The sequence below is a fragment of the Bos taurus genome, chromosome 7 (assembly GCF_002263795.3).
Source record: "Bos taurus isolate L1 Dominette 01449 registration number 42190680 breed Hereford chromosome 7, ARS-UCD2.0, whole genome shotgun sequence".
Lineage (NCBI taxonomy): Eukaryota > Metazoa > Chordata > Mammalia > Artiodactyla > Bovidae > Bos > Bos taurus.
Window position 1 is genome coordinate 93,080,313 of NC_037334.1, and position 27,903 is coordinate 93,108,215.

General features: G+C 38.9%; 1 protein-coding gene across 6 annotated transcripts in view; it reads right to left on the minus strand.

Moving 5' to 3' along the window:
• Positions 1–5,032: 5,032 nt before the first annotated feature.
• The window catches only part of FAM172A (family with sequence similarity 172 member A), a 421,562-nt gene continuing 398,691 nt past the window's right edge, over positions 5,033–27,903 (minus strand). For all 6 annotated transcript variants that reach the window (XM_059888825.1, XM_024995320.2, XM_024995314.2 and 3 more), the window contains one exon: positions 5,033–8,225. In XM_059888825.1, coding sequence (XP_059744808.1) covers positions 8,083–8,225 — 143 coding nt within the window. In that variant the 3' untranslated portion in view covers positions 5,033–8,082. The remainder of the gene's footprint in view (positions 8,226–27,903) is intronic.

Consider the following 27,903-nt stretch of genomic DNA (forward strand, 5'->3'; position numbering starts at 1 on the left):
GTTAGCAAGAATAAAAGAAGTGGTTTATGTATTGTTGTGTGTGTGTGAATCTGAAATGGCTGATTTCACTTTAAGCTTCAAAATGGTATTATAATAACTGCATTCTCTTAAAACAAATTAGATTTCTTAAAAGACAGGTGTCCAGAAAGACAATATACAAATAGAAAGTATTTCAAAATTAGAATAAAGAACTAAATAGAAACATTGCTTACCTAGGAAGCAAAGCATACTTCTTTTAAGAAAGAGAAAAAAACATATATAGGTTTTACATATGTGTAAAATACATGTTTTTTACAAAAAGTTTGTATGTGTAATGTGTGTGTGTGAAACTATGTGATGAAATTTCAGGTAGAATATTAACTATGTTTGGTCAAACCAAAAGTGTGAAAAACATGGCTAATTGTGTTAACATGAAAAATGTTAGCCTTAGCAACTTGAATCCATATGACAATGAAGAAGGGACAAGAATTCAAACAGCTGACACGATGATCAGCAGCAACTGACAGCATCTCATTTGATATTTGATATCAAGCACCAGATCAATATTTGTGAGATCAATGCAATTTTAATGGTTTTCTTTTGAAACTGTATGAAAGCCAAATTGTGACACTCTGTGCTAGGGTTATTTTTAGAGATGGCTATTCCAGGGGATGATATTAAGTAATTTACTGAGGCAGAGCAAGAAAAAAAAAAAAAAACCAAGCAAAAGCAACAACCCCCCCTCCCTAAAATCTCAAAGCCAAAACCACCAAAACAAACCGTCAATATTTCTTCAGTTGGTAAATCCTGATTATCAGTACCCAGAGAAGGTAGGAACATTTATTGGAAAAAAGCCATGTAATCATAGTTAAAACAAAGAAGAAAGCAACCCTTTGGGAAACTCTTTGGAGGTACATGAAGATGAACTGAATCAGAGGTACCTTTTTCAGGCACAATGGGATTAGGTAGTACTTGAGCAAAAAGAAATGAAAATGATAAAAAGAGAACGCTAGCCCTTTCAGCTATAGGGGCAACTGCTCCATGTGTAGAATTCTGTGTGAAGTAACAGATTTTTCTGTGTCCTAGGCAGAAGAGAAAACTGAGAGCCCTGAAACTCATCGTAAGGTCCCACAAAGGTCACAAGGAGGGAAAAAAAGTAATTAGGTATACATATTGCCTATTATTTTCCTTTTAAGTTTGTACATTAAAAATAAAATGCAAATTGATCTCAGCCACTCATAGGTCCCCAACCTATAAATCTTTAAATGGTAATCAAGAAGGGTTCTACTCTTTATTTTTCAGTCTTTACTGCTTAGTCAGACAGCAGTGTTAACATTTGCTTACCAGCTCATTCTGACAAAAAAGCTAAACTTTATTTGTATTTACAGATTCAGTTTTGAGGAATTTTCACGCAGAGGAATCCAAGACAAACAGCAGATTCTGGGGAGGCAGATGAAGGGTGGTGCAGAGACAGTATACTAAGCAGGTGCACATTTTGGAAAGACAGTAGCAAGGTGAGATGTGCTGTGCTCCTGATAAGCAGATGTTTAAGTTTTTGCACTAAAAAAGAAGAGTTTTCCACTTGTAATCCAACTTTAATTAAGAACTTGGGAGAGATTGGTTTCTTTTTTGCTTGAAGTAATGGGACACTTTGGGAAATTTCAGATGCCTGACCTAAAGACTTCTCCCTCTCCAAGACAGAGAATAAAATACTTCAAAACCATGTACTTCTTAAAATTTTTAGCTCAATGTTTCTTTTTCTAATGTTTTTCTTGATGAAAGTAAATTACATGATAAATTGTTAATTTATTATTACTAACAGGTCACTTTAAAAAAAGGCATTGCAGTTTATGCTTTTAAGTGAAATATAGACCTAGTCCTTTTGCAATAGAATTAAATCATGCACCTAGTATGCTTCTTAAAAGCCTAGGTAAAAGTATATTTTCCAGGATTTTGAATAACTCCATAACAAACAGTCACTCTGCATGTGTCTCTGTGTTGTATTTTATTTCAAGTCTGGCCAATTGCCTATAAACTAAAGACACCAACGGTTATATCAACTCTTCTTTAATGAAATAAAGTCAACCTTACACACATTACATACAGATAATTTACAGATGCAAATGAACTTGAGGCATTCAAAAATGTTTATTACAATGTCTTGCAGAATTTCAACAGGAAAAATTTATTTAAGAGAAAGTAAATTTACAAACAATCCTCGTGACCAACATATATGGACTACCTACTAGGTTACTTGCACTGAAAAGACACACACATACTGTATATGTTGTCTATCCTGGTGGAATGGCCATATATGCCCCATGGATGGATACGTACATGTCTGTGTGTACACATACACACAGATATATATGCATATATACATATTTTTCTGTTAGGTCTTAAAAAAAACCCTGAGTATTTCAAAAAAGGTAATGAACTTTATATTCAATTGCTGTTAATTTGGACTTCAGTTTGGCTCATCATAATTTGACCAATAATTTTTACCTGTTAGCATGAAGGGCAATACTTAGAATTTAAAAGTTTAGCGTTCCAAAAATGCTGCTCTTCTTAAGCCACTTTGAAGTAATGCTAGTCAGTTTAAGATCCAGATCTACATGTTAATCTCTAGTTTTGCCTTCAAACAGAATTCAGTTACAAAGAACTTGGAAAGATTTTGAATCTATTCAGGAGGGGAAAACTCTTTAATTTTCTGAGGAGTAAAAACTCCCCAAGAAACTTCATATAGCTTCTTAGATTTTGCTTAGCATACGTGATAAAACATTGATTGTTGCAGTTTGGTGACCCATGAAATTTGGGGGTTAGTTTTCTCTTCAGACCAGAGCATATAATTATGCAAATAAAGAGCTGTCACTGATCTAGTGAAATACTCACAAACACATGCACTCTGAAATTGGACAGAAAAGTGAAAATGGTTGGTGATGTGATGGTGCCATGGTTTGTTTTCCTGCCAAGTTTCTATCCAAGTTCATTATTCAAATTGTAAACTTTAAAAAGAGACATATCATTCGTGGGGGTGTTGGTTGTCTTTTCATTTCGGATTCTTTGTATTGGTACTGCAGGCTGGCTACAAAGTACAGTTCAACATTATTTTACCTATGACAGTCGCCCATATTACCCGATGCATTAGCCAAGGAAGAAAAAGTGGAATGATCTGGAAAGAAAAATGCAGGGCCTCTCTAGATTTCTCTCTAGAAACATGTTTCATGTCTGTTTCAAACAGAACTCAACAATACAAAGAATATAATGAAAGGTTTTTTTTTTTTTTTTAAACAAATCTCAAGGCAAAGGACTGGGAAAAGTTGCCTGGAAGGCCTCATGGATTAAGTCAAATTTCCATTTTCAAGCTTTTTTCCATTCAAAGGGAAAAGGCTGGTCACTGCATGATATCCACTTAATGGTCAAACTTTCAGGACGATTTTCTCCTATCTAGCAATTAAAGCCCACTACATAATATTTGGTGACTTTAACCTTTAAGGTTCATTTATAATTACCACTCCTCTAAAACCTTTGTGCTAAGAATTAACAAGAGTTCTTGAATGTAACCATGCTCTTTGGCATCAAGGTCTCCCAATTCCAGAGTTACCATTGCGCAGGCTGTTGCATAATTTCAGATGTCACAGACAGTCCACTGATGAAATCTGAGAAGGCTCATGTCAGACCACTGACTGCTAAAGACATCACTGCATGAAAGATCAGTGGTGTGAAACTTTAAAAACATCGATCCAAATGAATCAATTAAATCAACATTCATCCCTCCTAAGTGTGAGGTTTAAAACTATCATTGTTGCCTTTTTTTTTTTAACCCTACATAGATTTTGAGATAAACGCTGGAATGCTTTGATGGCTACTTCTATTCTCGAATCTGTTAATCGACTTTGTGCTATTTTCCTCTTTTCAACGTCTTCCACTTGGTGTACATTCTTTACTTTTAGTACAGTGCATGACAGTTGCAGTGCTTTAAATCTAAAACCGCCTAACAAAGCTGACGCTTTAGGTAGGGTAGCTTTAAGCTCTGTGAAGTGTTGATTAAAAACCCTTTCCCAGACTCAAACTGATCTTTTTGGAGATTAATAGAATATTAGATAAAAGGAAGACGAACAATTCAAGAGACTCCCACTCAGTCACACTATACAAGGAAGGAAGGAAGGAAGGAAAGTATTCAATTTTTGAAAGGGGGTACCTCCTGGAGTCTTTTATTTTATATTATTATACCTCCTAATAAGTAATCATGAAATAACCACCACTATTATCCTTTTTTGCCACCCATATTTCAAAAATGAGACTATTTTACATTTATTTAAAGACTTTTTTTTTCTCTATAGAGGCATAGGCAAAGTTTTTGAGAAAATTTTAGACTTTCTGTGATAGTAATCTTTCTGAAATGAGCTAGGATTACAGACACCGAAAGGACCCTGTCAGTTTACAGTTACAATCCATGATTACAACGGGAGACACACATGTGTCTGGATCGGAACCCGCCCCCCCCCCCCACCCCCCGGTAATCCAGAGAAAAATGAAAAATTCTAATTTATTAGCACTGATAATACAGGAAACATTATTTTGTCATCCACACTCCCTCAAAGGAGTTACAGGTTTTAAAGAAGGAAAAGCTGTGAAATACATGTAAACAGGATATTTTTAGATTAGAGGTAATAACACATCCAGGATCTATATAGGGATTTGGGAGCAATTTAATCTCAGCAGACTCCTTCTGGAAAACACATTTGTTTACCATATATAGTAAAATATATCTTATAAAATGATAGTTTAACAACAGGTTCTAATTTCCTTGTAGCTAAGGAGATATTTCAGGTCTTAAAAACAAATGTTAGCTTTGTGAAAGTTCCAACCTAAAGAGTGACTCAACTGAAGTTAGGATATTACTTTACAGCAATAATAATAGTAATAATAAGCAGCTGTAAGGTTTATAATATTGATAAATGCTGTCCCATCATTCTTTTTAAGTTTCTGCTTTTATTGACCTCTATATGTGATAAAATGAACTTCTGAACAAGAATAACACATCACTGAATATTGGGAAAATTATTTTTTATTTTAAAATAGTAAACAGAAATATATCATATATAGGAAACTCCTGTGCTTTAGTTTTCTTTTGGTATAAACAATAAAGTAATCCAAGTTGAAGCACAAGGTAGAAACTTGAGAAAAGAACAATTATTACAAGTACATCTCCTCCTTCCCCATTCAAATATCCATGAAAACCTTTAATGGCTGTATGGTTATGTATCTTTAGAAAGCTCCAAAGCCAGGATCTGGCTTTTAAGTTTTAACAGGACTATTCTGAACCTTAGATTTATCAGCAACTCCTTGCTTCCCATTACACTTCCTCTAAGAACTCACTATACAGTTAAAAAAAGAAAGATAAAAGCCCACTTCCAAACTTTAAACCTCTACTCTGCTGAAAACTTGTTTAAAGAAATCAGAATGGGAGATCAGAAAAGAAATTTTGTTAACCCTTTATCTCGTTCAAGCAGGCAGGCTACTACCAACTAACTTGTTATTCTTGGAAAATTGAGGTGAATATAACAGTATTATATTCATACCAAGAAACCTGTAATCAACAGGTTATAAAAAATTCCACATTACAAGGAATCTTACTAATAATCAGCTGGAGGTCTAGGGCGGGATGCCTAGCTCTCTCGCGGTGGCAACAGCTTAGATCCACAAGTAGAAACTGTATTTACACAACTTAAGTTTGCAAATAGCTCTCTATAGATAGTGTAAATAAGGCCTAATAACACAGTAGTTTTAAAGGCAATTTAAACAGTGATTTACTCCAGTTACCAGTAAAGGTTTTTAAAGAAAGAGGTGAGAAAACTGAAGAGAAGGAATAGGAGTGATTTGGTTTATAACCCGAGCGTATTTGCTCTAATTCAGTTGTAGAAGCTTCACAAACCGACTACTGTACAAGTGCTGATTAAAAAAAAAAAAAAAAACCAATAAAATTAGTTCCCTGTGAACATTTTCAGATACTGAAAACACCACACAATTTGTAACACTTTGACAAATACATACAATCGGTATAAATTCTCAAAGCCTGTCAGTGGAAGGTACCATTAGTTAACACAGTTCACCATTACTTCTAAACAGAAAAGATTGCAGACCAACATGCTTGACATTGTTGGAGTTATACTTGGATAAAACGATGTTTTAATTTTTCCATCTATGCTGTTTCTGCTAAAATAACATCAAAAGATACTCATGTAAGACTACTGAAGAAAGATCACCTTAACTTAGCATCATTAAAATTATGAGAACTAATTAAAGCACTTGTGTACCAAACACAGATACTATCAGTTTTAAAACTTGCTGAAATCGATTCATAATATAAAAAGAATGAGGTTTTCCTTTTAAGTTATTCTTCTGAGGAGTCAGACAGTCCTAAGTCATTTTGGGTACATTTTATCATGACCTCAAATAAGGCAGGCATATTGTTGCATATACTTTAAAAAAGGATGGAAAAATATTAAATTCAGATCCTCACTTATTAGAAACAGAATCTTCTCTAGGTAATTAAATTATACAAGCAATTAAAAAATTGATAATGTTAAGATTTAACATGTGAATTTAAAAGTCAGCAAAATCTTAACTTTTTTTTTTACCTTATACTTCACAGTGTTGTTGGCCAGATCTTAGCTGGACTAAAAAACTTAACTGTTGAAACTGTAGGGCAAAACCTTACAAAGGAGGTGGAGAACTATGAATTATACCATTGGGTTGGGAGGAGAAAAGTCTTTCATACTGTTGGAGCAGAAAACTAAAAAGAATCATCTTAGTTCCACTAAGTCTTTCAGAAGGAAAAGGTTCAAGAGCAGACAAGTTCATTTTCCTGATGAGGATAAAAAATTATCTCCCTAAAAAGGCCTAACAACCCCCCACCCCCAAAGCTCAGAACATATCAATCCAGTTAAGATTAACAACAAACTTCCTCTACATTAAGATTTAAACAAGACTTAACTATGCTATCTAAATTACAATGCTACTCAATACACACTGTGTATTTTAGAAAGTAAATTCTAGTGATGAAGTTGGAAATTTCACTGAAAATGAAACCTTTCACTCATACACTTAAACGATTTGCTCATCATTATGCACTGGTTTGAACACTCTTCTGCAATTAAGAGACCTGTGTAAAGTCTCAGATTCAACTGGCAAGGATTTTCCGCCATAACGTGGATTCGGTACTTTATCCGTTTTTTGGGTGGGTGGGTGGGTGGGTGTGTGTGTGTGTGTGTGCACGCACTTCTGGTCTCAAAAATAAGATTGTTAGGGAAAGCACAAATTGCCCCACTCAAACTACACAGTACATCACCGCATGCATGTTCTGAATTTGAACTTGACTTTGGGGGGTTTGAATTTGGTTTTGGATGGGTAACTGTATAACTTCTTAAAAAAAAAAAGACAGAAGTCCTTAGGGAAAATTCTATTGAAAATGGAGTTTTTAAGTCTAGAATAAAAAGTTTGCTTGGGTTCGGAGAGAGAAAAAAGATTCTATTGAAAATGGGAGTTTTAAGTCTAGAATAAAAAGTTTGCCTGGGTTCGGAGAGACAAAAAATGGACACGATTCTGGGTAAAGTGTGTGTGTGTGGGGGGGGGGGCGGGGGCGGGGGCCGTGGGAGCGGCGCGACGCGGCGGCGGCGGGCGGTAGGACCGCGCGGACGCCGCTCGCCCCGCAGCGCCCGCTCGGGCTCCGTCGGGACCCTCTGAGGCGCGCGGGCCGCGCCGGGCAGGGCGCCGTCAGCCTCTGTCTGCGCGGAGCCGCGGGCTCGGCCCGCAGGAAGCGCCGGCGCGACCGGTGGACCCGGATTGCTTTGACAGTGCACTCATCTAGAAATAATGCCGAACGCCGTTTAGATGTGTCTCTCTCTATATATATGTATCACGGCCCTGTGGCCCGAGGGGGAAAACAATCTAATGAGGGGCTGGGAGTCGGCTCGCCGGGCCCGGCGGGGTGTGTGTGTTTGTGTGTGAAGGGGTGAGGCGGGCGGACTCCGGCTCCGGGGGCGCTTCCTCGCCCCCCCCTCTACCGCCCCCCTCCGCGTCCTCGCTCTCGCTCTCCTCTTACAGCTCTTCGTGCTTTATTCGGTGCGAGCGCCGCGTCAGAGCCGGCTTGAGGGAGCTGCTCTTGGCCTCGGAGGCTTCGGTGAAGAATTTGAAAATAGACGGGAAGCTCTTCCAGGAAGTGAGCTCGTGGCGGTCGGTGCCTGAAAAAACGCACAGACAGGGGAAGGGGTAGGGGGGTTACGCGGTGGCCTCGCGCGCCGCAGGCGCGGGAGGAGGGGCGGGGGAACACTGGGCCGCCGATCGTCGGTCCCGGAGACCGCGTCCCGCCCCCCACCCCAGCATTCCCCAGCCCCCGCCCTTCCGCGGCCTGCGACCCCCTGGGGTCGACCCCTGGGGACCACCCCTGTACCTGAGGGCTCACGTGGGTCCCTCCCGCCCCGCGGGGAGGCTCGCAGGCCGACTCCGCGGCTCCGCCCGCCCGGGTCCGCGACCCCGGGACTCCGCCGTCGCGGGCCGGAGCCCCCCCAGCACGGCCACCCCCCGACCCTGATGCGCGGCCGCGGCCCGTTAGTCTCCCAGCGGTCGCCCGAGGCGCGGCCTCAGCCCCCTGCGGGCCAATCGAGGCGCGGGGCGGGGAAGGGCCACTCCCTCTCCCGCCGGGGAAAACCACCCACCGCCCCCAGGCCCGGCGCGCGCGGGGATTGGTCTCCCCGGCGCGGCTCGGCGTCCCGGCCGCGGCCGCACCCACCGCGGAGCACTCACGGTTCTTTGCTTTCCGAGAGAAGCAAACACGTCCGAGTTTAGTGTCCCAGCAGCTTACGTGTTTTTTCTTTTCCTTTTTTTTTTTTAACAGATCTTAGGGGACAGTTTTACAGAAGCTAAACAAAACCCCTCAGTGTTTCAAGGCAGTCACTAGTAAAACAGCCTCTAGGCCCCCCTATGTTGTCAGGAGGAATGCAACTCACCAAATGAAAGTTAAGTGGTCAGTTTATGGAGCTCTTTTATTTTACTACAGCTTCTTTTCTGTGGGCTTCAGTTTCATGCTAATGTAAATTTGTTTTTTTTTTTTTTTAATAAAATCTTCAGTTTGAGACAGACCAAAATAATAATAATAATAACATTGATGTAGACAGAAGAGATGAGGCCGTTAACCTGTTTTTGACTCCTTGGGATAGCTTACATCGTTTTACTAATAGCTGTATAAACGGAACACTTTTTAAACAAACAAACAAAAAAATGACAGCAACAAAGACTGTCCCCCTAGAAATAATGAGTGAATAGCTTTGAAACGGTTGAAATCGCTTCCTAGATCACTCAATTATGCAGAGGGACACTGCCTGGAAGTCTCTGGATTCGGGGCCTCTGTCTGATACTTTAACATTGTTAATGATAATTCTTTAGTCTGTAATAGTAGGTCATTGCTATGGTTACTCTACAATGGTGCAACACTTTGCTTTCCCCTTCAGCTATTCGCTGAGTCCTGGTAACCACATTTGTTGCCTAGCAACAGTTTTGTGACAGTATCACAATCTGGGAGTTACAACAATAAGGATGCTATGGCTGCCTCGACCAGAGAGCAGAAAGCTATATTCTGTGCCTGTGACTTAGCTGTGGGAGCTGGCCTTACTAGAGAGCCCCTCTTTTAATAGGTGTCCTCAGAAGGATGCTCTCTACCCTCCTGTCCTCTACAGATTGGCCAAATGAACCTGCATTTGGAACTAAGATCTAGTACTGAAGTCATATCCTTGAGAAATATCCCCCAACACTGCTGTGTTCAGACTGAAAAATGAGGTCATCTTTCCATTTGCTTACTCATTTTGGGCAAAATTCAATGTTAGTCAGGGGGAGAAAGAAGATGAGTGTAGGTTTATCCTGGCAAATCCTAACGTGCCTGACTGGATTTTGATGTCTTAGTAGAATTCTTGGGGAAAAAAATTATATATATGTGTGCCTGCATCAATAAGTGTAAAATTTCAAGTTCTTTAGAATATATTTAACTTCCTGATATTTATTGTCAGTATATAACTTTCACTGATTTATTCAGCTAACAGTCTTAAAGACTTCCTTTGAATTTGGAGTCATCTATATTCTCCAAATACAAAAGAAGTTTGTGAGCAGTTCTAGATAAGCTCAGACATACCTACTTTAAATAATATTTCATGGGTATGTTTAGAAGGGGGCCCAGTTTCTGGACCGGTTTATGAAATGACCAACCCTGTTTCTAGAGTCTTGTAAGTCCAGTTTCATTTCAATAATAATTATTAGTAGCACTTATAATGAAAAAACATTTTTTAAGTCAATTGTATTGACTATTCTCCGATGCATACTACATGGAAACACCCATCCCCAAACACAATAGGGAAAAAAAAAAAGGTGTTAATTGTCTCTTTTCCTTCTCATTTCCCATGCTTCCAGGCTCATTTGGCATTTCCTCCGTAGTGATCACACTTAGACTTACTAATGTTATCAAGGCTATGATGAATTTGTAAGCTTTCTTAGGGAGCTCCTCTCATAATTCCTCCCACCCCTTGAAAACCAATTCAATGTATGAATCTAGAGGGACCTAAGGAGTCAAATGGTCTGAAGCAATTTTAACTCCTTTATTTTTTTTTCTTTCCTGGTGACAGTCTTTATGAAGGATGAACAAATTTCCCTGGTGATAAAGTCACTACAAAGGCTTTTTAGTTTTAGCTTATGATGACTCTCTGCTTGATTAGTCTTGGGCTGAAAAGACCAAAGTCCCTGAGATAACTGAAGACCTGCACTGGCCCTCAGTATTTACCCTTGCAATTTAAGAGAATAAATAATGAGAATGTGTGCTCTGTCAGAGGAAGGGAAATTGCTAGGAGTAAAGTAATAAGCAAGGTGGGTTAGAAACTGAATTATGAAGAAGGAAGTTGGGGAGGGAGAATTCTCCCTGAACTAAGGAGTGGTAACATAAATATCTTATATAAAAATGGCTTTCTTTTCTAAATTACTGAAAGTAGATTTTTAATAATTTAAAAATAGCATTTGGAAGTTAGGTAGTTGCATGTCCATCTGGGGCTGTGTATGCACATTTCAAAAACATGTTTGGAGACCATTTTTGAAAATTCAAGGCCAAAGGTCAATCAAAATATTCAAAATTAGTATGAATATCCACCCATAGCAATACTAACAGAATGGAAACTTCGGACAGCAGCTTTCTAGTAATTAAAAAATATACCACTTTAGGGGAACTTCTTCCGTCAGGATGGGAACACAAGGCCATTATATCATCTGTTCATAAGAGCAAATAAAGGGGGAAAGTCTAGGCTAACTAAAAAAGCAGCCATTTATTAATAAACGGCAGTGATGTGTAGGTATCATGGAAACTAGTCCAGTCAGCACTAACGTATGTTACTTGAAGGAGATAAACATGGTTTTATAGTTAGGCCTGGTCTTTGCTCTACCACAACTTTACCCTTAGCAAAAACTCCTCTTTTTAGGGACTGTGAACATCTTTCTCCTTTTCAAACTCCCATTTTCCTAATCTAAGTTGTTCCCACAATGAGGAGTAAAGGGTTTTCCCAGGTTGATTTTTGTATCCTTTTAGACTGGCAGGCTTTCTCTTACTGGATGATTCACCTTTGGGGCAAATTCAGTTTCCTAGTCCATAAAATCAATTCAGTATCAGAATAAATGTGCAGCGATGAACATTGGGGTACACGTGTCTCTTTCCCTTCTGGTTTCCTCAGTGTGTATGCCCAGCAGTGGGATTGCTGGATCATAAGGCAGTTCTATTTTCAGTTTTTTAAGGAATCTCCACACTGTTCTCCATAGTGGCTGTACTAGTTTGCATTCCCACCAACAGTGTAAGAGGGTTCCCTTTTCTCCACACCCTCTCCAGCATTTATTATTTGTAGACTTTTGAATCGCAGCCATTCTTAGCCAGGACATGGAAGCAACCTAGATGTCCATCAGCAGATGAATGGATAAGAAAGCTGTGGTACATATACACAATGGAGTATTACTCAGCCATTAAAAAGAATACATTTGAATCAGTTCTAATGAGGTGGATGAAACTGGAGCCTATTATACAGAGTGAAGTAAGCCAGAAGGAAAAACACCAATACAGTATACTAATGCATATATATGGAATTTAGAAAGATGGTAACGATAACCCTGTATACGAGACAGCAAAAGAGACACTGATGTATAGAACAGGCTTATGGACTCTGAAAAAAAAAAACAACAAACAAACAAACAAAAAAATAGGCTCAATAGGTATTGAGGAAAAATGAATAAGACCTGCCTATTAATTAAGCGATGGCTGCTACTGGTGAATAAAGAGGAGAAATAAAGAAGTGACTTTGGTTACAGTCACAGTGACTTGGAGGATGGTGATGGTTCAATAAAAGATAGGAAAGTCAGGAAGAGGTCTGGGCTGCAGGTCATTTACATTGTGTTTTAGGTGCTGTTCTTCAGTCTGTGAAGCTGAAGAAAGAGATGAGGGGATGAACAGTGTTAGGGAGGTTTGGAAGAACTCAAGTGGAAGAAAAGTATTCAGTTTGGCAGTTACAAGGCCACCATGGCCCCTAGAAGGGGCAGCTTCACGGACAAAATCCAGATAACTCAGAGGAACCAAGAGCATCACTGTCCTCTGGGCCTCAGCAAGTGTTGAACTGAACACTCCCTGAGGCCCCCGCTTGTCTGATGCACTACAGTTCTCCTGGAGTTTAAGTGATGACCCATTCAGCTGTACAATAATAATTATAATAAAGACATTTCCAAGGTGGAAAATGATACAAACACAGGAGTGAGTTTAGGGTAAGGGTGGCATGGAAAAAATATACATAAGACAGAAAAATGACGCGAGAATGATGCAAATACTTTTTACTCTTTTTTTCCCACACTCATCATTTCTTACTGGAGAGCTGCTCCTCAGAACTCCATGAGTCTCATCCCATGTCCTGACTTATTCCTTGTTTCTAGGGCGCTGCATCCATCATCAGTGTCCTTTCCCTTCATCACCTGGGCTTACCAGCAGCACATAGCAACTTCTACCTCATCAGTGAGGCTGGGGTTTCACACAGGAGCCTAGGCAAACACCACCCACCACCCTCAGAGTCACCCACAGCTTTCTGACCCTTGGACAAAAAAAAAAATAAATGTGCAGGATCTCAGTTCTTTATTACAAAAAAGTGCCCTTGCTCAGTCATAATCAGTGGTTCTTAATGGACATGGTAGTGGCCTCTGGGGCATTTTGGGAATCTGTAGGAAAATTTTTTGGAGGTCAAGACAATTGGGAGGAGCTTTTGACATTTATTGGGAGAAGGCCGGGGAGATGGACATCCTTCAGTTTGCAGGGCATTACAGCGTGAAGAATTGTTCTGCACTGTACATGGTTTTCAAATGTTTTGTGTAGTTGTAAAACTTGTTTATGATTATGGGCTTAGAATTTAGATTTAACAAAGTATTCCGGCATGATTCTTTAATATAACAGAATTTTCCAGGAATCAGGTACCATGTAAAGTGAAGGAATTTTGTGCCTTGTGTTGTTCAGAGTATTACTAAGAATGGATTACTATATGAGAAATATCTCATCACTGGCCTCACTGCTCACAGTTCTTGAGCCACTGATAAGCACACCTGCAACTGGCCTGTATTTGTAGATGTAGAATTCCTGGTGAGCCGATGCACAGGACCCACGCAGGTTTTCTTGAGCACTTTAAATAGTGATATGCATATTATTTGGAGAAAGCAATAGCACCGCACTCCAGCACTCTTGCCTGGAAAATCCCATGGAGGGAGGAGCCTGATAGGCTGCAGTCCATGGGGTCGCTAGAGTCGGACTTCACTTTCATTTTTCACTTTCATGCACTGGAGAAGGAAATGGCAACCCACTCCAGTGTTCTTGCCTGGAGAATCCCAGGGACGGCGGGGCCTGGTGGGCTGCCGTCTATGGGGTCGCACAGAGTCGGACACGACTGAAGCGACTTAGCATGCATATTATTATGTGTTATTTTTCTTTTATTTCCTTCATATGTTAACTAGGGGGATACAAAAATTTAGCAATCTTGTAAGTAGGTGAATTATGTTATCTCTAGAATTTATTTAAGGACAGTTAAAAGCATGACAAAATATTTGTTAAAATAGTATGCTTTTAGATGATCAAGGGTCAGCTTAAATAACAATGAAGTTAATTCTTTTTCATTACATTAGAGATTAATTTTATTATAACCTGAACCCTACCTACAGCTAGCTCTTTTATCCTTACACAGGGTAGAAAGTGCCTTTTACTTCTCTTACTTAATGTTTCTTTCACAAATAGTTTGTCAATGACGTTGTTCATTGTGAAATAACCAAAAGGTAGTAGACAGGGGATCTTCCAATTAAAATACTACACTGAATGTTCTTTATCTCTCAATTGTTTAAAAAATGAACTATAGCAAATTTCAAGGAGGTAGAGATAGCACAAATGGTCAAAAAGGTTAGAAACTTTAAGTATAAAGGATGAGACTATAAGTCATATGAGGAAGATCAAATTGCTAAAATGTGTCAAGTTTTCCCAAAAGACTTTATGTGTCTTTTATGCATACAAACACATTCCACACACACCACACATTACAGTGTCTTGTAATGGAGCTGAGAAAGGAGGCTGCATTTATGTATCAGCATTTAGAAATTAAACAAGAAACAGTTGGAAATAGTACTGTCAGTGGAATGCTCAAAGAATAGTATGAGAGAAGAAAACATTGCTGTCTTTTGCCTTGTCTAATGCCCCTTACTTCTTCCTATGATGACTTTAATTCAAGTGTTTCTTGCAAATCTGCCTTGTCCATACTCCTCTTCACTTGATCTTAGTGCTTAGAATTTTTTTTTTTTTTGGCAAAAACTATGCCAAAATATGCTACTGAGTTAGCAGCCAAAATCCTGATGTTTACTTTGGTAGATGTAGACTACTCTGAAGCTGTACCTCATTTTATGCAGTAGATGTCTTAAAAAGTTACATTTAAATACAATTTCTGTAAATAGAATATTTTTAAAGGAAGAAACAGGTTATCTACTTCTTCAGTGAATCTTTTAATAAAGTGAAGAATTCTCTGGGAAAGCAAATAATCAGTCTTCAAGTGACATCACACATGCGTGCGCGCGTGCACACACACACACACACACACACACACACACACCCAGATTTTCCAGAGGTGAGGTTTACTACTATAATATGATGGACAGTATGAGTAAGGTCTCATTGAAAAGATAATTTAGAAGAATTTCTTGGGCAGCCATTCACTATTCTAGTTATTGTTAGTCACCTTATTTTACATGGTCTGAAACCAAAAGGTCATGGAATAATTTCAACAATTTATGCATAATTTACATTTTAGGGTCTGGTTTAGAATAGGGAATATCACTGTTCGCAAAGTCACCTCTGAATATGAAATATCCTTTTTAATATCTTTATTTTAGGAGGAAAAACAACTGTTTCCCTACCCTCTCCCTGACATCTCCCTCCCCTGCAAAAGAATTTGTTTTTAAAGAAAAAGATAATGAATAAATTTTATATGCTTCTTACGATAAAGGGGGAAAGGAAAAAAACAAGAAAGATATGAAACACATTAACAGGATAACATATCTATGATACTTTCAAACTGGCGAGGCTTGATTTTAAAAATTGATCTTTAACAAGAAAAAGAAATATGAGCAATTAGGAAGTAATGAAGACCCTGTCAATATAGCTATGTTGATAATAACAGGTAAGGGAATTCTTGAGAAAATCTAATATATAAAAATCAGGAGGTCTGTAATATGCATTATTGAGTCCCAGTGGGATTAACCAATGAATTTATGAGCTCACCAGTGGTTATTTTTAGAAAGCTATAAAGAATTAGAGAAATACTAGAGCATGGAAAAATAATGTGCCTTCTAAAAAGAAAGAAAACATATATTACTACTAAAATTCATTGCAAAATGAATTCTAGAGCTTCCAAGGAGAACATCATTTAAAAGAATAAATCTACCAATATTTGAACACAGAAGGGCTCCTGATGGTGACTCTCCAAGTTAGAAGGCACAAGTGTGAGACTCAGTCACGTGGGGGTGGGGGTGGGGGCAAACAAAGTGGGGTGATCACTGAGACTGAGTGAGGAAAATGCCAAGAGCAGCTCACTAAACGTGTCACATGCCTGCTTAAATTACTCATGGAAGGAGAGACAGGCAAGTCTTCGACTGCTAACAACGCTGCAAACCCATTAAGGCTGAGATCGTGTTGAGACCCTAAAGGCAAGTCATCAAGCTTGACTAGGGATAACAGGCTGAAACAAAGGCAAAAAAATCAGTGGTAGAAACTTCTGGGTCATTCGCAGCTTCTGGGAAAGTCTGTCCTTTCCTCCAGCATCTTTTCTCTCATCTATGGAAGGGGAGCGGGTGGTGGTTTGGGCACTGGGCAGCTTAAGATTCAAGGAGACAACTTTGGGAAGCAAATTTCTCAGGCAGAGTAGAGAGCCTACAGTAGCTATGGGTCTTCAACACTAAACCTGGCAGACCTCTCTAGTGCGCCTCTCCTAGCCAATAGAAGATGGACACATTTTAGTTGCTATAATTGCTCATCAAACCCAGATAGGTGGTGTGGAAGTCCTCTTGTCTCGTGTACTACTCTTAGTGTTGTCACAAGGCCTGGCCTCCAGGAATACTGTTTCCCTGTCAAATATGAGCCCAAGTGTGGGCAAAAGTTCTCTTTTTCTAGGTTCCCCTTGTCATTTTCAAAAGTAATTTTACCAGCTCTGTGATCTACTGTGTGAATCACAACAAACTGGAAAATTCTGAAAGAGATGGGAATACCAGACCACCTGACCTGCCTCCTGAGAAATCTGTATGCGGGTCAAGAAGCAACAGTTAGAACCGGACAAGGAACAACAGACTGGTTCCAAATCAGGAAAGGAGTACGTCAAGGCTGTATATTGTCACCCTGTTTATTTAATGTATATGCAGAATACATTATGCGAAATGCCAGGCTGGATGAAGCACAGGCTGAAATCAAGATTACTGGGAGAAATATCAATAACCTCAAATGTGCAGATGACACTATCCTTAAGGCAGAAAGTGATGAGGAACTGAAGAGGCTCTTGATGAAAGTGAAAGAGGAGAGTGAAAAAGCTGGCTTAAAATTCAACATTCAAAAAACGAAGATCATGGCATCTGGTCCCATCACTTCATGGCAATTAGATAGGGAAACAATGGATACTGTGAGAGACTTTATTTTCTTGGACTCCAAAATCACTGCAGATGGTGACTGCAGCCATGAAATTAAAAGACACTTGTTTCTTGGAATAAAAGCTATGACCAACCTAGACAGCATATTAAAAAGCAGAGACATTACTTTGCTGACAAAGGCCCATCCAGTCAAAGGTATGGTTTTTCCAGTAGTCACATATAGATGTGAGAGTTGGACCATAAAGAAAGTTGGGCGCCGAAGAATTGATGCTTTTGAACTGTGGTGTTGAAGACTCGAGAGTCCCTTGGACTGCAAGGAGATCCAACCAGTCCATCCTAAAGGAAATCAGTCCTGAATATTCATTGGAAGGGCTGATGCTGAAGCTGAAACTCCAATACTTTGGCTACCTGATGCGAAGAACTGACTCACTGGAAAAGACCCTGATGCTGGGAAAGACTGAAGGCGGGAGGAGAAGGGGACAACAGAGGGTGAGATGGTTGGATGGCATCACTGATTCAATGGACATGAGTTTGGGTAAACTCTGGGAGTTGGTGATAAACAGGGAGGCCTGGCATGCTGCAGTCCATGGGGTCACAAAGAGTCGGACATGACTGAACTGAACTGAACTTACCAGAGGATCGTACGAGCACAGAGCTCTAAATAAGGAATGCAAAGAATCATGAAATAGCTGTTTCCATAGATATTTGATCGTATTATTTCCAACACAAGCAGCAAAGAGCTTTCTGGGCCTGCTTCTGATCACGAGGGCTAGTGCAGCTTTCTAGATATCTTGTCAGGCTTCCCTTTTCTTCCAGCTTCTCTGTGTTCCTCGCTACATACCCATGGCTTATGGCTGCCAGTCTGACTTTGTGTGTGTGTGTGTTTGTGTAAGTAAGAGAGAGGTGGGGAGAAAGGGAGAGAAAGTAAGAGAAGGGAAGTAAGGGGGAGGAAGGGAGAGAGAGAATGAGAAAGAGACAGCAGGGAGAGATTGAATGGATTGCAAAATACTTTATTTCTATGCAAAAGAAAATCATTTACTAGTTCACATATCTGAGTCTTCTGTGGTCCTCTTCCCTCAACCGTGGATTCTATTCTAGAGGATATATTTTGTGGGAAGTTTTTTCCATGGGTCCTGTGAGTGATATACAAAGACTCTGCTCTTGGAGCATATGTGCTGGTGGGGATGACAAGTGATAACCAGGTACACCAATGAACCTGATAATTTCAGAGTCAGAAGCACTGTAGGGGAATCTCACACACACACACACACACACACACAATGGCGGAGGTGAAGAGAACAAAGAGGAGGAGAGGTGGTCATCCATTTACACTTGATGGAAAAGACTTCTGACCCGAGACCAGAATGGAAAGAGGGAGCCAGATGCAGGTCTGGGGAGGCTGCTGTAGGCAGGGTCCTGGGAGAACAAGGGCCAGGGGTGTGGGGAGGTTGGGGGCGGGGGTGCAGGGGGGGTGGGTCTGAGCAGGGGACGAGCAAGTCACAGTCAAGGAACTGAAGAGTCAGTGCCCAGAGTATGGAGGGTGAGGGGAAAGTGGGAGACGATTCAGAGAGGTGGGCAGCCTCCAAGCCATGTGAGGTTTCTCAGGCCACAGTGCAAGGTTTTGATTTTATTTCAAGTACAATGGAATTAATTTAATTTTATTCCAAGTACAAGCAGCAGAGTTTCATCAAAGGAGAAATATAATTTGTACTTAAAGAGTACCCTTTATTTTTTTTTTTTGGTAAAGACTGAATGGATTATGGGGGAGTTGGAATGATGGATTTAACCCTCCCTGATTGCACTTATCAACTCCTCCCACCTGTAGATCATTCTCCTCCCGCACACTTCAGAGTGTAAAACACACCTACTTCTGTTTCACATAAAGTGAGTTATAGTAGTAGGCAACAGTCATATGCAGTTAAGAGTTGAAAGGCAGCCTAATAAAATATTTCAAAGTAGTAGCTGGATTAGAGACAGCATTTTCCTAACAACTGTGCTCTTCTCCGCTGATGCATCTGGGTTCTTGCCACTCTGGGCTGGTGTGTGTGGTGGAAAGGTACCAGGCTGGGAATGTGCTCTCACTGTGTTCCATGTCTGCAGGCCCCCAGAGGTGACTGTGGACTTACTCTCCAGGCAGGCTTTCCCACTTTCTTCGCTTCTATGAACAGACAAACCTCTCAGTCGCTTTTGATTTTGTTTTTGCTTGTTCCCTGACTCCTGATCCAATCAGTTACCAAATCCTGACAGTTATACCTCAGCAAAGTTTTTCCAATCTCTTTTTTTTCCCCTTTCTATTCCCCTGTTACCAGTCTGGATTTAATGACCTATTATTTAGCCTCCAGAAACTTCCTCCTAACAAACTTCACAGCCTTCACCCTCTTCTGTCTTGTACCCTGCTACCAGATGAAACATTCTAAAGTATCCTCTGTGTCACAGACCTCTTTCTCTGCTCAAACATATCCAATTTTCTTCAGAATCTTTCAAATTATGTAGAAATTCCTCCACGTGGTTTAAAGTCCTCCATTCCCTAGATTAAGTCTTCTTTTCTGGGTGTAATCCATCAACTGTTTTTCTATAAATATCCCCCATTCTCCCAGGCCCAGGTCAGCTGACAATTTTTAAACCTTTTCAAAATCTCAGGGTCTGGGCATCTGTGATTCTGAAGTCCAGTCAGAGAAGAGATTGATTACCATGGTGAAGTTTTTGAAGGCAGTGGTCAAACTTTACTCATCTTCAACACAGATGGACCAATGTACCCTATACTGAAGTGTATACCAGCTTTTAGAGTCTAGAAATAAAATCCTCTAAAATTGGAATGTAATAGTGGTTGGATACTCTATAACCGAAACTCAAGGAGTAGAGTGTTTTTCTTGCTCTCTCCAACAAACTGAGGAGGTAGGTGCAGGTGATCCACAGCCCGCCAGTAACTAGCTGGTAAGTATAGAGTATCTCATAGTTCTACTTAGCTAAATGCCGTCCTTCTCTAGTAAATACAATTTACTAGCATCAAATGACGTTTAGGACAGTGTCAGAACTGAGAACTTGCAGAGTCAAACTTTAACTGTTCAAGAGCTTGCACTCCCAAGATGTAGTGAGCTTGGTTCAAATTTAGATGCAGATAGAAACATAGCAAATATAAGATAGTAAAGACGTGGAAAGAACCCAAGATAAAAGTTCATCTAACAGCTCCATTTCACAAGTGAGAAATCTAAAGTCCAGAGCAGCTGTGACAGGCCGTAGCTATACCGACACTGCTTAAATACAGTTAATATTTCTAAAGTGACTAAGCATTATAATAAAACATTTTCAGAGATGTCTTACTACTTTCAGATTCAGTTCAATATTTACTTCCTCTAATAAAACTTCTTTGATTCCTTACCCCACACCAACCACTTCCTTTCTTCATGTTTCAGTGTTTTGTGTATATATAGCAGATACTATATTATCATATACTTACTTTGCTTAACTAGTCATTTCATGTATGAAAATATCTTGTTTTATCTCCAAATCCTTTGAGGGTAATGCCTCAAAACTTTTTATTCCAGAAATCACAGCTGAGGCTTAATAGATATGTGTTGTATAAAAAACTATCTAGAAATGAATTCACCAGAAACCTGATACTTATTAAATGCTATTAAGATACAATAAAACATAAATTCATAGATGTTTTCTATGGGTTTTGCACTATTTTGATGATGGGTCTTCTTTTGAAATAAAGGAAATGGAAGCATACGGAGGATCACAGCAATTAAAACTGGTGACTTCACAAAGCAAAGTGCTAGTGGTATTCTGAATACATACGTGAGTCAGATGAACCTTTGTATCTACAGCATCATTTTATATTGTTTTGTCAGACTCTCAAAAGCACAGACCTCTGCTGTGCAGCCAGTAGGAAGAGGAGGGGAAGGAAAGACAAGGTGGGAAAGTAGCCACTATAGACTGCCGCAGCCACTCAATGACTTGGGATTGTAGTAAGCCTATACACTAATTTAGGGAGAGCTGATATACCTACAATGTTAATCCTGTAATCGGTGACTGTGATACGTCTTGCGATTTATTTAGATCATCTTTAATGTCTCTTAATGAAGGTTTATCAGTTTCTCCACAGAGGATTTGCACTTCAATTTTTTGGATTCATTCATTTATAATTACACTTTTTATTTTTAGATAATTATAGACTCATATGCAGTTGTAAGAAATAACACAAATGGATCCTGTGTCCTGCTTATGATTCCTGTTACAGGAACACCTTATAAAACCATAGTGTAATACGACAACTAGGATATTAACATGCTACAGTTAAGCTACAGAACTTTCCATCACCACAAAGATCACTCATGTTTCACTTTATAGCCACATCCACCTTCCTTCCAGCCTTTCTTTAACCTCTGGCAACACTAATCTGTTCATTTCTAGAATCTGGTCATTTGATGAATATTATATAAATGGAATCATGCAGTACATAATCTCATGGGACTGGCTTTTATCATTCAGCTTAATTCTCTGGAGATTTATCCAGGTTGTTGTATGAATAAATAGTTCATTCTTTTTTATTGCTGAGTAGTGTTCCATGATAGGGATGTACCACAGTTTAACCATTCCCATTTCAAAGGTATCTGGGTTGTTTTCAGTTTTTTGGCTATTATAAATAAAGCTGCTCTAAATATTCATGTATGAATTTTTCTGTGACATAATCTTCATTTCTCTGGGATAAATGCCCAAGAGTACAACTGCTGGGCTGTATATTACTTGCATGTTTTGTTTTGCAAGAAACTCCCTCACTGTTTTCCACAGTCATCACACAATTTTACAGTCCTTCCAGCAATGTGTGAGTGATCTAGTTTTCTTTGTATCTTTGCCAGTGATGTATTAAAATCAGAGGGTCTGATTCTTCCCACTTTATTCTTCTTTTTCAAAGTTGTTTGGAATATTCTAGTTCCTTTGCCCTTTTATATAAATTTTAGAATAAAGTTATGTATGTCTACTGTACAGTAATGATTTATTTGACCTTGCCTCAAAAGGCTTCAGCTGGACCTCTGGAGTATCTGGAGATTAAAGTCAGCAATGCAGGTGGTCAACCATGTCAATATGAGCTGAGTCCCAGTAAAAACTCTGGACACCATGGTTGAAGTGAGTTTCCCCAGTCTGCACTATTCTATGTGTATTTTTACACACTGTTGCTGGGAAAAGATAGCCCTAGCCAAGACGCGACTGGAAGAGGACAAATGGAAATTCATCCTTGGAACTTCCCTGGACTCTGCCCTGTGCGCTTCTCCCTGGCTAATTTTAATCTACACCCCTTTACTGTTGTAACGGTGAGCACTGTGCGTGCTCCTGGCAAATGACGAAACCTGAAGATGGCTTAGTGACGCCGACTTGTGGTTGGTGTCAGAAGTGATGGTTGTCTTGGAAACCTCAAAGGGTTGTATCTACAAAAAAATCTTGCTGGGATTTTGATAAGAATTACCTTAAACTTCTGTTATCAATCTGGGGAGAAAAGACAAGTTTACTGTGTCGAGTGAATTTATGAACATGCTATGTCCCTTAACTTTTTTTTTTTTTAGTATGACATGTTTTTGATGCTACCATAAACAGATCTTTAACTGCTTGTTGTTGGTATATAGAAATGCAATTGGTTTTTGTATAATTATTTTGTATCTAGCAAATTTCCTAAATTACCCTTGTTATCCTAAAAATTTATCTGTAGATTTTGAATTTTCTACATAAACAATCATATCTGAATAATTTCAGCTTTTTCTTTTGTAATTCTTAGAGCTTTCATTTCTTCTAGTCGTAAATTTAAGGAAACTGTGAACTATAAGCAAAATAGCCTCCAAATGTACTCAGAACATTAACTAATAGAGACAAATGAAATATCACATAAAACAAATTATTGTGAATAATATAAATCTGGCATAAAATTATTACATTGTCTATTTTGATTGATTTTGTGATGATGCACTTTAAAAGAAAAAAACAAAGAAAAGGTTTTGTCAGGTGATGTCATCTAGTTGCTCACTACTGGTCATGAAAGTTCGCGGTCACCTTACGGCATACAGCTTCTGGAGGATCACCTGTGCTCCTGACACTGGGATGTCTTTTCAATTTAAGTCTAGAATTTGCCCTCACCTGTCTGATACTACTTTAATTTTATTCTCAGTTCTGTCCCCCAAGGCATTTCCTCTCTGAATGTCCTTTTCTTAAACAAAAAAAAAATCACATAATCCAACTGCCTTCTACATGAGAAGAATCCTTACAGGATCCTGAACTTATTTACACAACACCGACAATACATATAGAATAATATCTCCCATTAAGATAAAAAATGCATTGATTTTAAATGAAATATATATTCTTAAATATGTCATGTAAACACAGTAAATTCCTATTATTCCTAGTTTAGAAAATGATGTGGGCATATATTAGATAGGACTGGTTACTTCAATGCCAGATAATATTTTAGAGTATCAGTCCTTAAGTTCCACTAAGGACTGAGTTATGATTAAAAACTGAATAGAAATAGAAACGGCTAAGTAATTATTAGGAAGGGTTATGAAAATTATTTATAATTATAATCCTTACTGCATCGGTACTAAATTTTATCCTAAAAAGACATTTCAAAATTCTAATTGGACTGTCCATATAGGCTTTTCTGCAACTGTCCAGAAGACTTACAGGGGGAAATCTTTCATTATTGCTCAAGAAATTAAATTTTCCTCTCAGGAATTAAATTTACTTTTGGGTTTGTAAACAGTTGCAATACTGGGGTGTGAGATATTGCAATGGATGTAAAGTAGATTTTACATGTGGTACAAAATTTGCCAAGTACATATTGTTCCTACTTGTTTGCTTTGTACCCTGGTTCCAAGCAGCATTTTAAAGTTAATTATAGGGTCATAAAGGTCTCTTCCCCGCCCCCCCCCCAATATTTTAAAATCATTGTTACAATTATTACTTGGATCTTGTTAAAGTGGCAATGGATGGGAATTACCACCCAAAGAATCTCAACTGTATCCTTTGGGCATCACTGAATGTGAATGGCATCTATTATTTTATTTCTCTTCCACAGAGAAAATTTAAAAAGTCACACTGATGGGTGGGAAAGCTTGTGAATCCACTGAGAAGGTTAACTACGGTGGAGGCTTAATCTGTACAGTGAGACATGAAGAAGTTGGTTACTGACAGTAAGATGTCTTCAGTTAGTCAGACTGCAGTGTTTGGGGGCACGACAATGTCTATGGACTGGTAGGATCATGAGTTGTTAAAACTTTCCTACAAAAAATAAAGGAAGACCTGTATCATCAAGACAAAAGTACTTCAGGAATCTCTAATAAAGAATGCTATAACCCACTGACTAGAAAAAAATATATTTACAAAATATAAAAAATGGGGCTAAAATTGTATCTCTACAGTGATTTAATCCCTACAGTGAAAACTTTAATAATATTATATTAAGCAAAAGTATAGTAGTTACTTTTACTTATTTAATATTTATTCATACATTTCATTGAAAAAGCATTTAAGATGACTTATATATACATTATAGTAGGACAAAAGAGAAATAAATGAAAAACAGTAGAGAAATAGTGTAGAGGCAGGGATAGGGTAAGATTAACACATAAGGATGACTCATATGTAAACCTGTGTAATTGCCAGATGATGGTCAAAAATTTGACTGAGCTTTCCATTGACAAACACAGAGAAGGCAACACAGTTGATGATAATTCACTGCATCAAGGTGGTAAAAACAAATCGGTTGTGCAGAATAGTTGTTTTTAATAACTGCATCCTTAATGCAGGCTTATGGCACACTACTAAAGGGCAACCTGGGAGAAGTAAAATAGGTGTACATCAGTATAATGAATTTTAGGTGACCTGACAGTCAGGTGCTTAAGAGATAAAATCATACACATCTAAAGGAATGGGTGACCTATATATTCTTTAGAGAACCATATTTTTTGAAGACAATTGTATTATTATATTATTCAGACAACTACTTTAGAACTGTGGTATTGGATAAGACTCTTGAGAGTCCCTTGAATTGCAAGGTGATCAAACCAGTCTATCCTAAAGGAAATCTGTCCTAATATTCATTGGAAGGACTGATGCTGAAGCTGAAACTCCAATACTTTGGTTACCTGATGCGAAGAGCCGACGCATTGCAAAAGACCCTGATGCTGGGAAAGATTGAAGGCAGGAGGAGAAGGGGACGACAGAGAACGAGATGGTTGGATGGCATCACCGACTCAATGGACATGTGTTTGAGTAGTCTCCGGGAGTTGGTGATGGACAGGGAGGCCTGGCGTGCTGCGGTCCATGGGGTCGCAGAGAGTCAGACTGAACTGAACTGATCAAAGGGGAATGAGACAGAAACACATGAATGGTCGGACAACAACAAAATTGCCCAAACTGGAAAGCATCTTTCTTCCTGGTCGGTGACCAGTATAGTGCAGGCAAGGAAGAATACAAACGTTAAATGCAGTTTTCTATTTAGTTTTTGTAGGCTTTTCTTTCTTCATTCCCTCATTAAGTTCATCTTTTAAAGCTGGATAAAAATCTGCTGTAAGATCCACATTTCCCGGTTATGTTTCTAAAGATGGGCATTAAATACAGAAGTTTTCCACAGTAGTCGTGTCCCCAAATAAAATGATGACCCATGCCACAGTGATCTGATATGGACACAGTTAATGGAATACAGAAAAGAACTATTATAACTAACCTAACTGTCATAGGTTAGCATGATACTTCTACAAAATCTGCATTTTCCTTTTTTATAATCCATATTATTATTATTATTGTTAAAACAGCACCTTGAATGTGTCTTGAGTGTGGGAAGATCAGTATTTGTTCTCAGCTGATGAAAGATACCAATTTTCTATAAGCCACAAATACAAATGAACTTTAGAGAGCCAATCAATAGGTCATTTCCTAAACGTCAGGTTTCTGTATAAGCATTCCAGATCCAATATTTTTAAAAAGAAGAATTTTTTCCCCTCCAACACAGCACAATAAGCTTTTTGTAGACTTTCACACAGAAAGCAACATTTTCAATTTTATATAACTCACATCTCTTCCTGCCACAAAAGAACAGCCAAAAAGATGAGGGACAGCATGGGTCTCAGTGAAACATGGGAACTGTAAAACTCTCGTTTCTTATCTTTAAAAGTGAAATAGAGAAAATGCTGAGACTCTGGGATGATGCAAGCCTAAGACACTGACATGTAGTATCTAACGTAATTATTAGAGAACATGTTTTGAAATTTTGGGAATAATCTTTGCCTGAATTTTAAACTTACATTTTATACATGTAAGTCAGAACATTACATGTGCTTTATCACTGATGATATTTCACACTTTATTTCAGAATTGCATTTGACCAAAATATAGCAGTTCAAGATTTATCACCAGAGAGGAAATACCTGATTTAGAAAAGTGAATCTTTTACAAACTAAAATTATAGTTGAAGAAAGCAGTTCCTGAAAAGAGAATTTCATTAGAAAGTGAGTTTCTTAAGCAACTGAGACATAGCTCTGGGCTTGACGCTATTTTCTCACGGCACGCAGTGCAGAAAACTGCCTCAGGGACGGTACAGTGCGTATTATGTTTAAAAAGAATACTATGTACTCAAACTTTAGAATAACCGTTATGCTTGTTTTAGCCTTTACTCTTTTACTCTGTGTACTTCTGTGAACACACTCGTATTTGTGTATACACATTATTTTTTCTCAATTATCTGGGCGGGTTATAAATGTCATACCCTTTAGAATATATTCCCTAACAATGAAGAAACCCTCTTATGTAAACCACAGTAATCAAACTCAGAAGAGTTTACACTTGTACGAGACTCTCTTATCTTCCCATCTGTATGCCGATTTTGCCAGCTATGCTTATGGCATTTTTACTTTCTAATACAAAATCCAGTCCAGGGGCTTCCCTCGTGGCCCAGTGCTTAAGATTCCGCACCTGCCATGCAGGGTTGCAGGTTCCACCCCTCGTCAGGGAACTAAGATCCCATAATACTGTGTGGCGTGGCCAAAAAATAAAACATTAAAAAAAAATTCAATCTAGGATCACAGAGGGAAACCTATCAAGATTTAGTAATTATTAATTCTTGTTTTCATACATTTTTGTAGATGTTTAAAAGATAACTTTATTTTGTATCTTCTACAAGGTAGTTTTATAAGGTAAGGAAGCTTGCCTGCAACGCGGGAGACCCAGGCTTGATCCCTGGGTGGGGAAGATCCCCTGGAGGAGGAAATGGCAACCCATTCCAGTATTCTGGCCTGGAGGATCCCATGGGCAAAGGACCCTGGCAGACTACAGTCCACGGGTCACAAAGAGTTGGACACAACTGAGCGACTGACACTTTCAAGGTTGAAACTTCAGAATGACAACACTAATTTTAACACTAAGATCTATGACATTTCTAGTAAACTATCTTAGTAACTAGTAAAACATAAGAAAATGATTAAAACATTCCAATTTAAGCTTACATATCTATCAGTAAATAACAGATACTCATTTGATTGTATTTTTAAAAGAAGTTTGCAATCCAGGAAAGAAGAAAACTCCTATCTCAAGGCCTGCCTTCCTGTCATTTTCTTGTTAGACCTTGGAAGGTAATCTGAATTATAATTAAAATCAGTCAAATTCTCAACTTGCTGGAAGCTCCAGTAAAAGATCTGATGAAGAGGCGATCAAAAG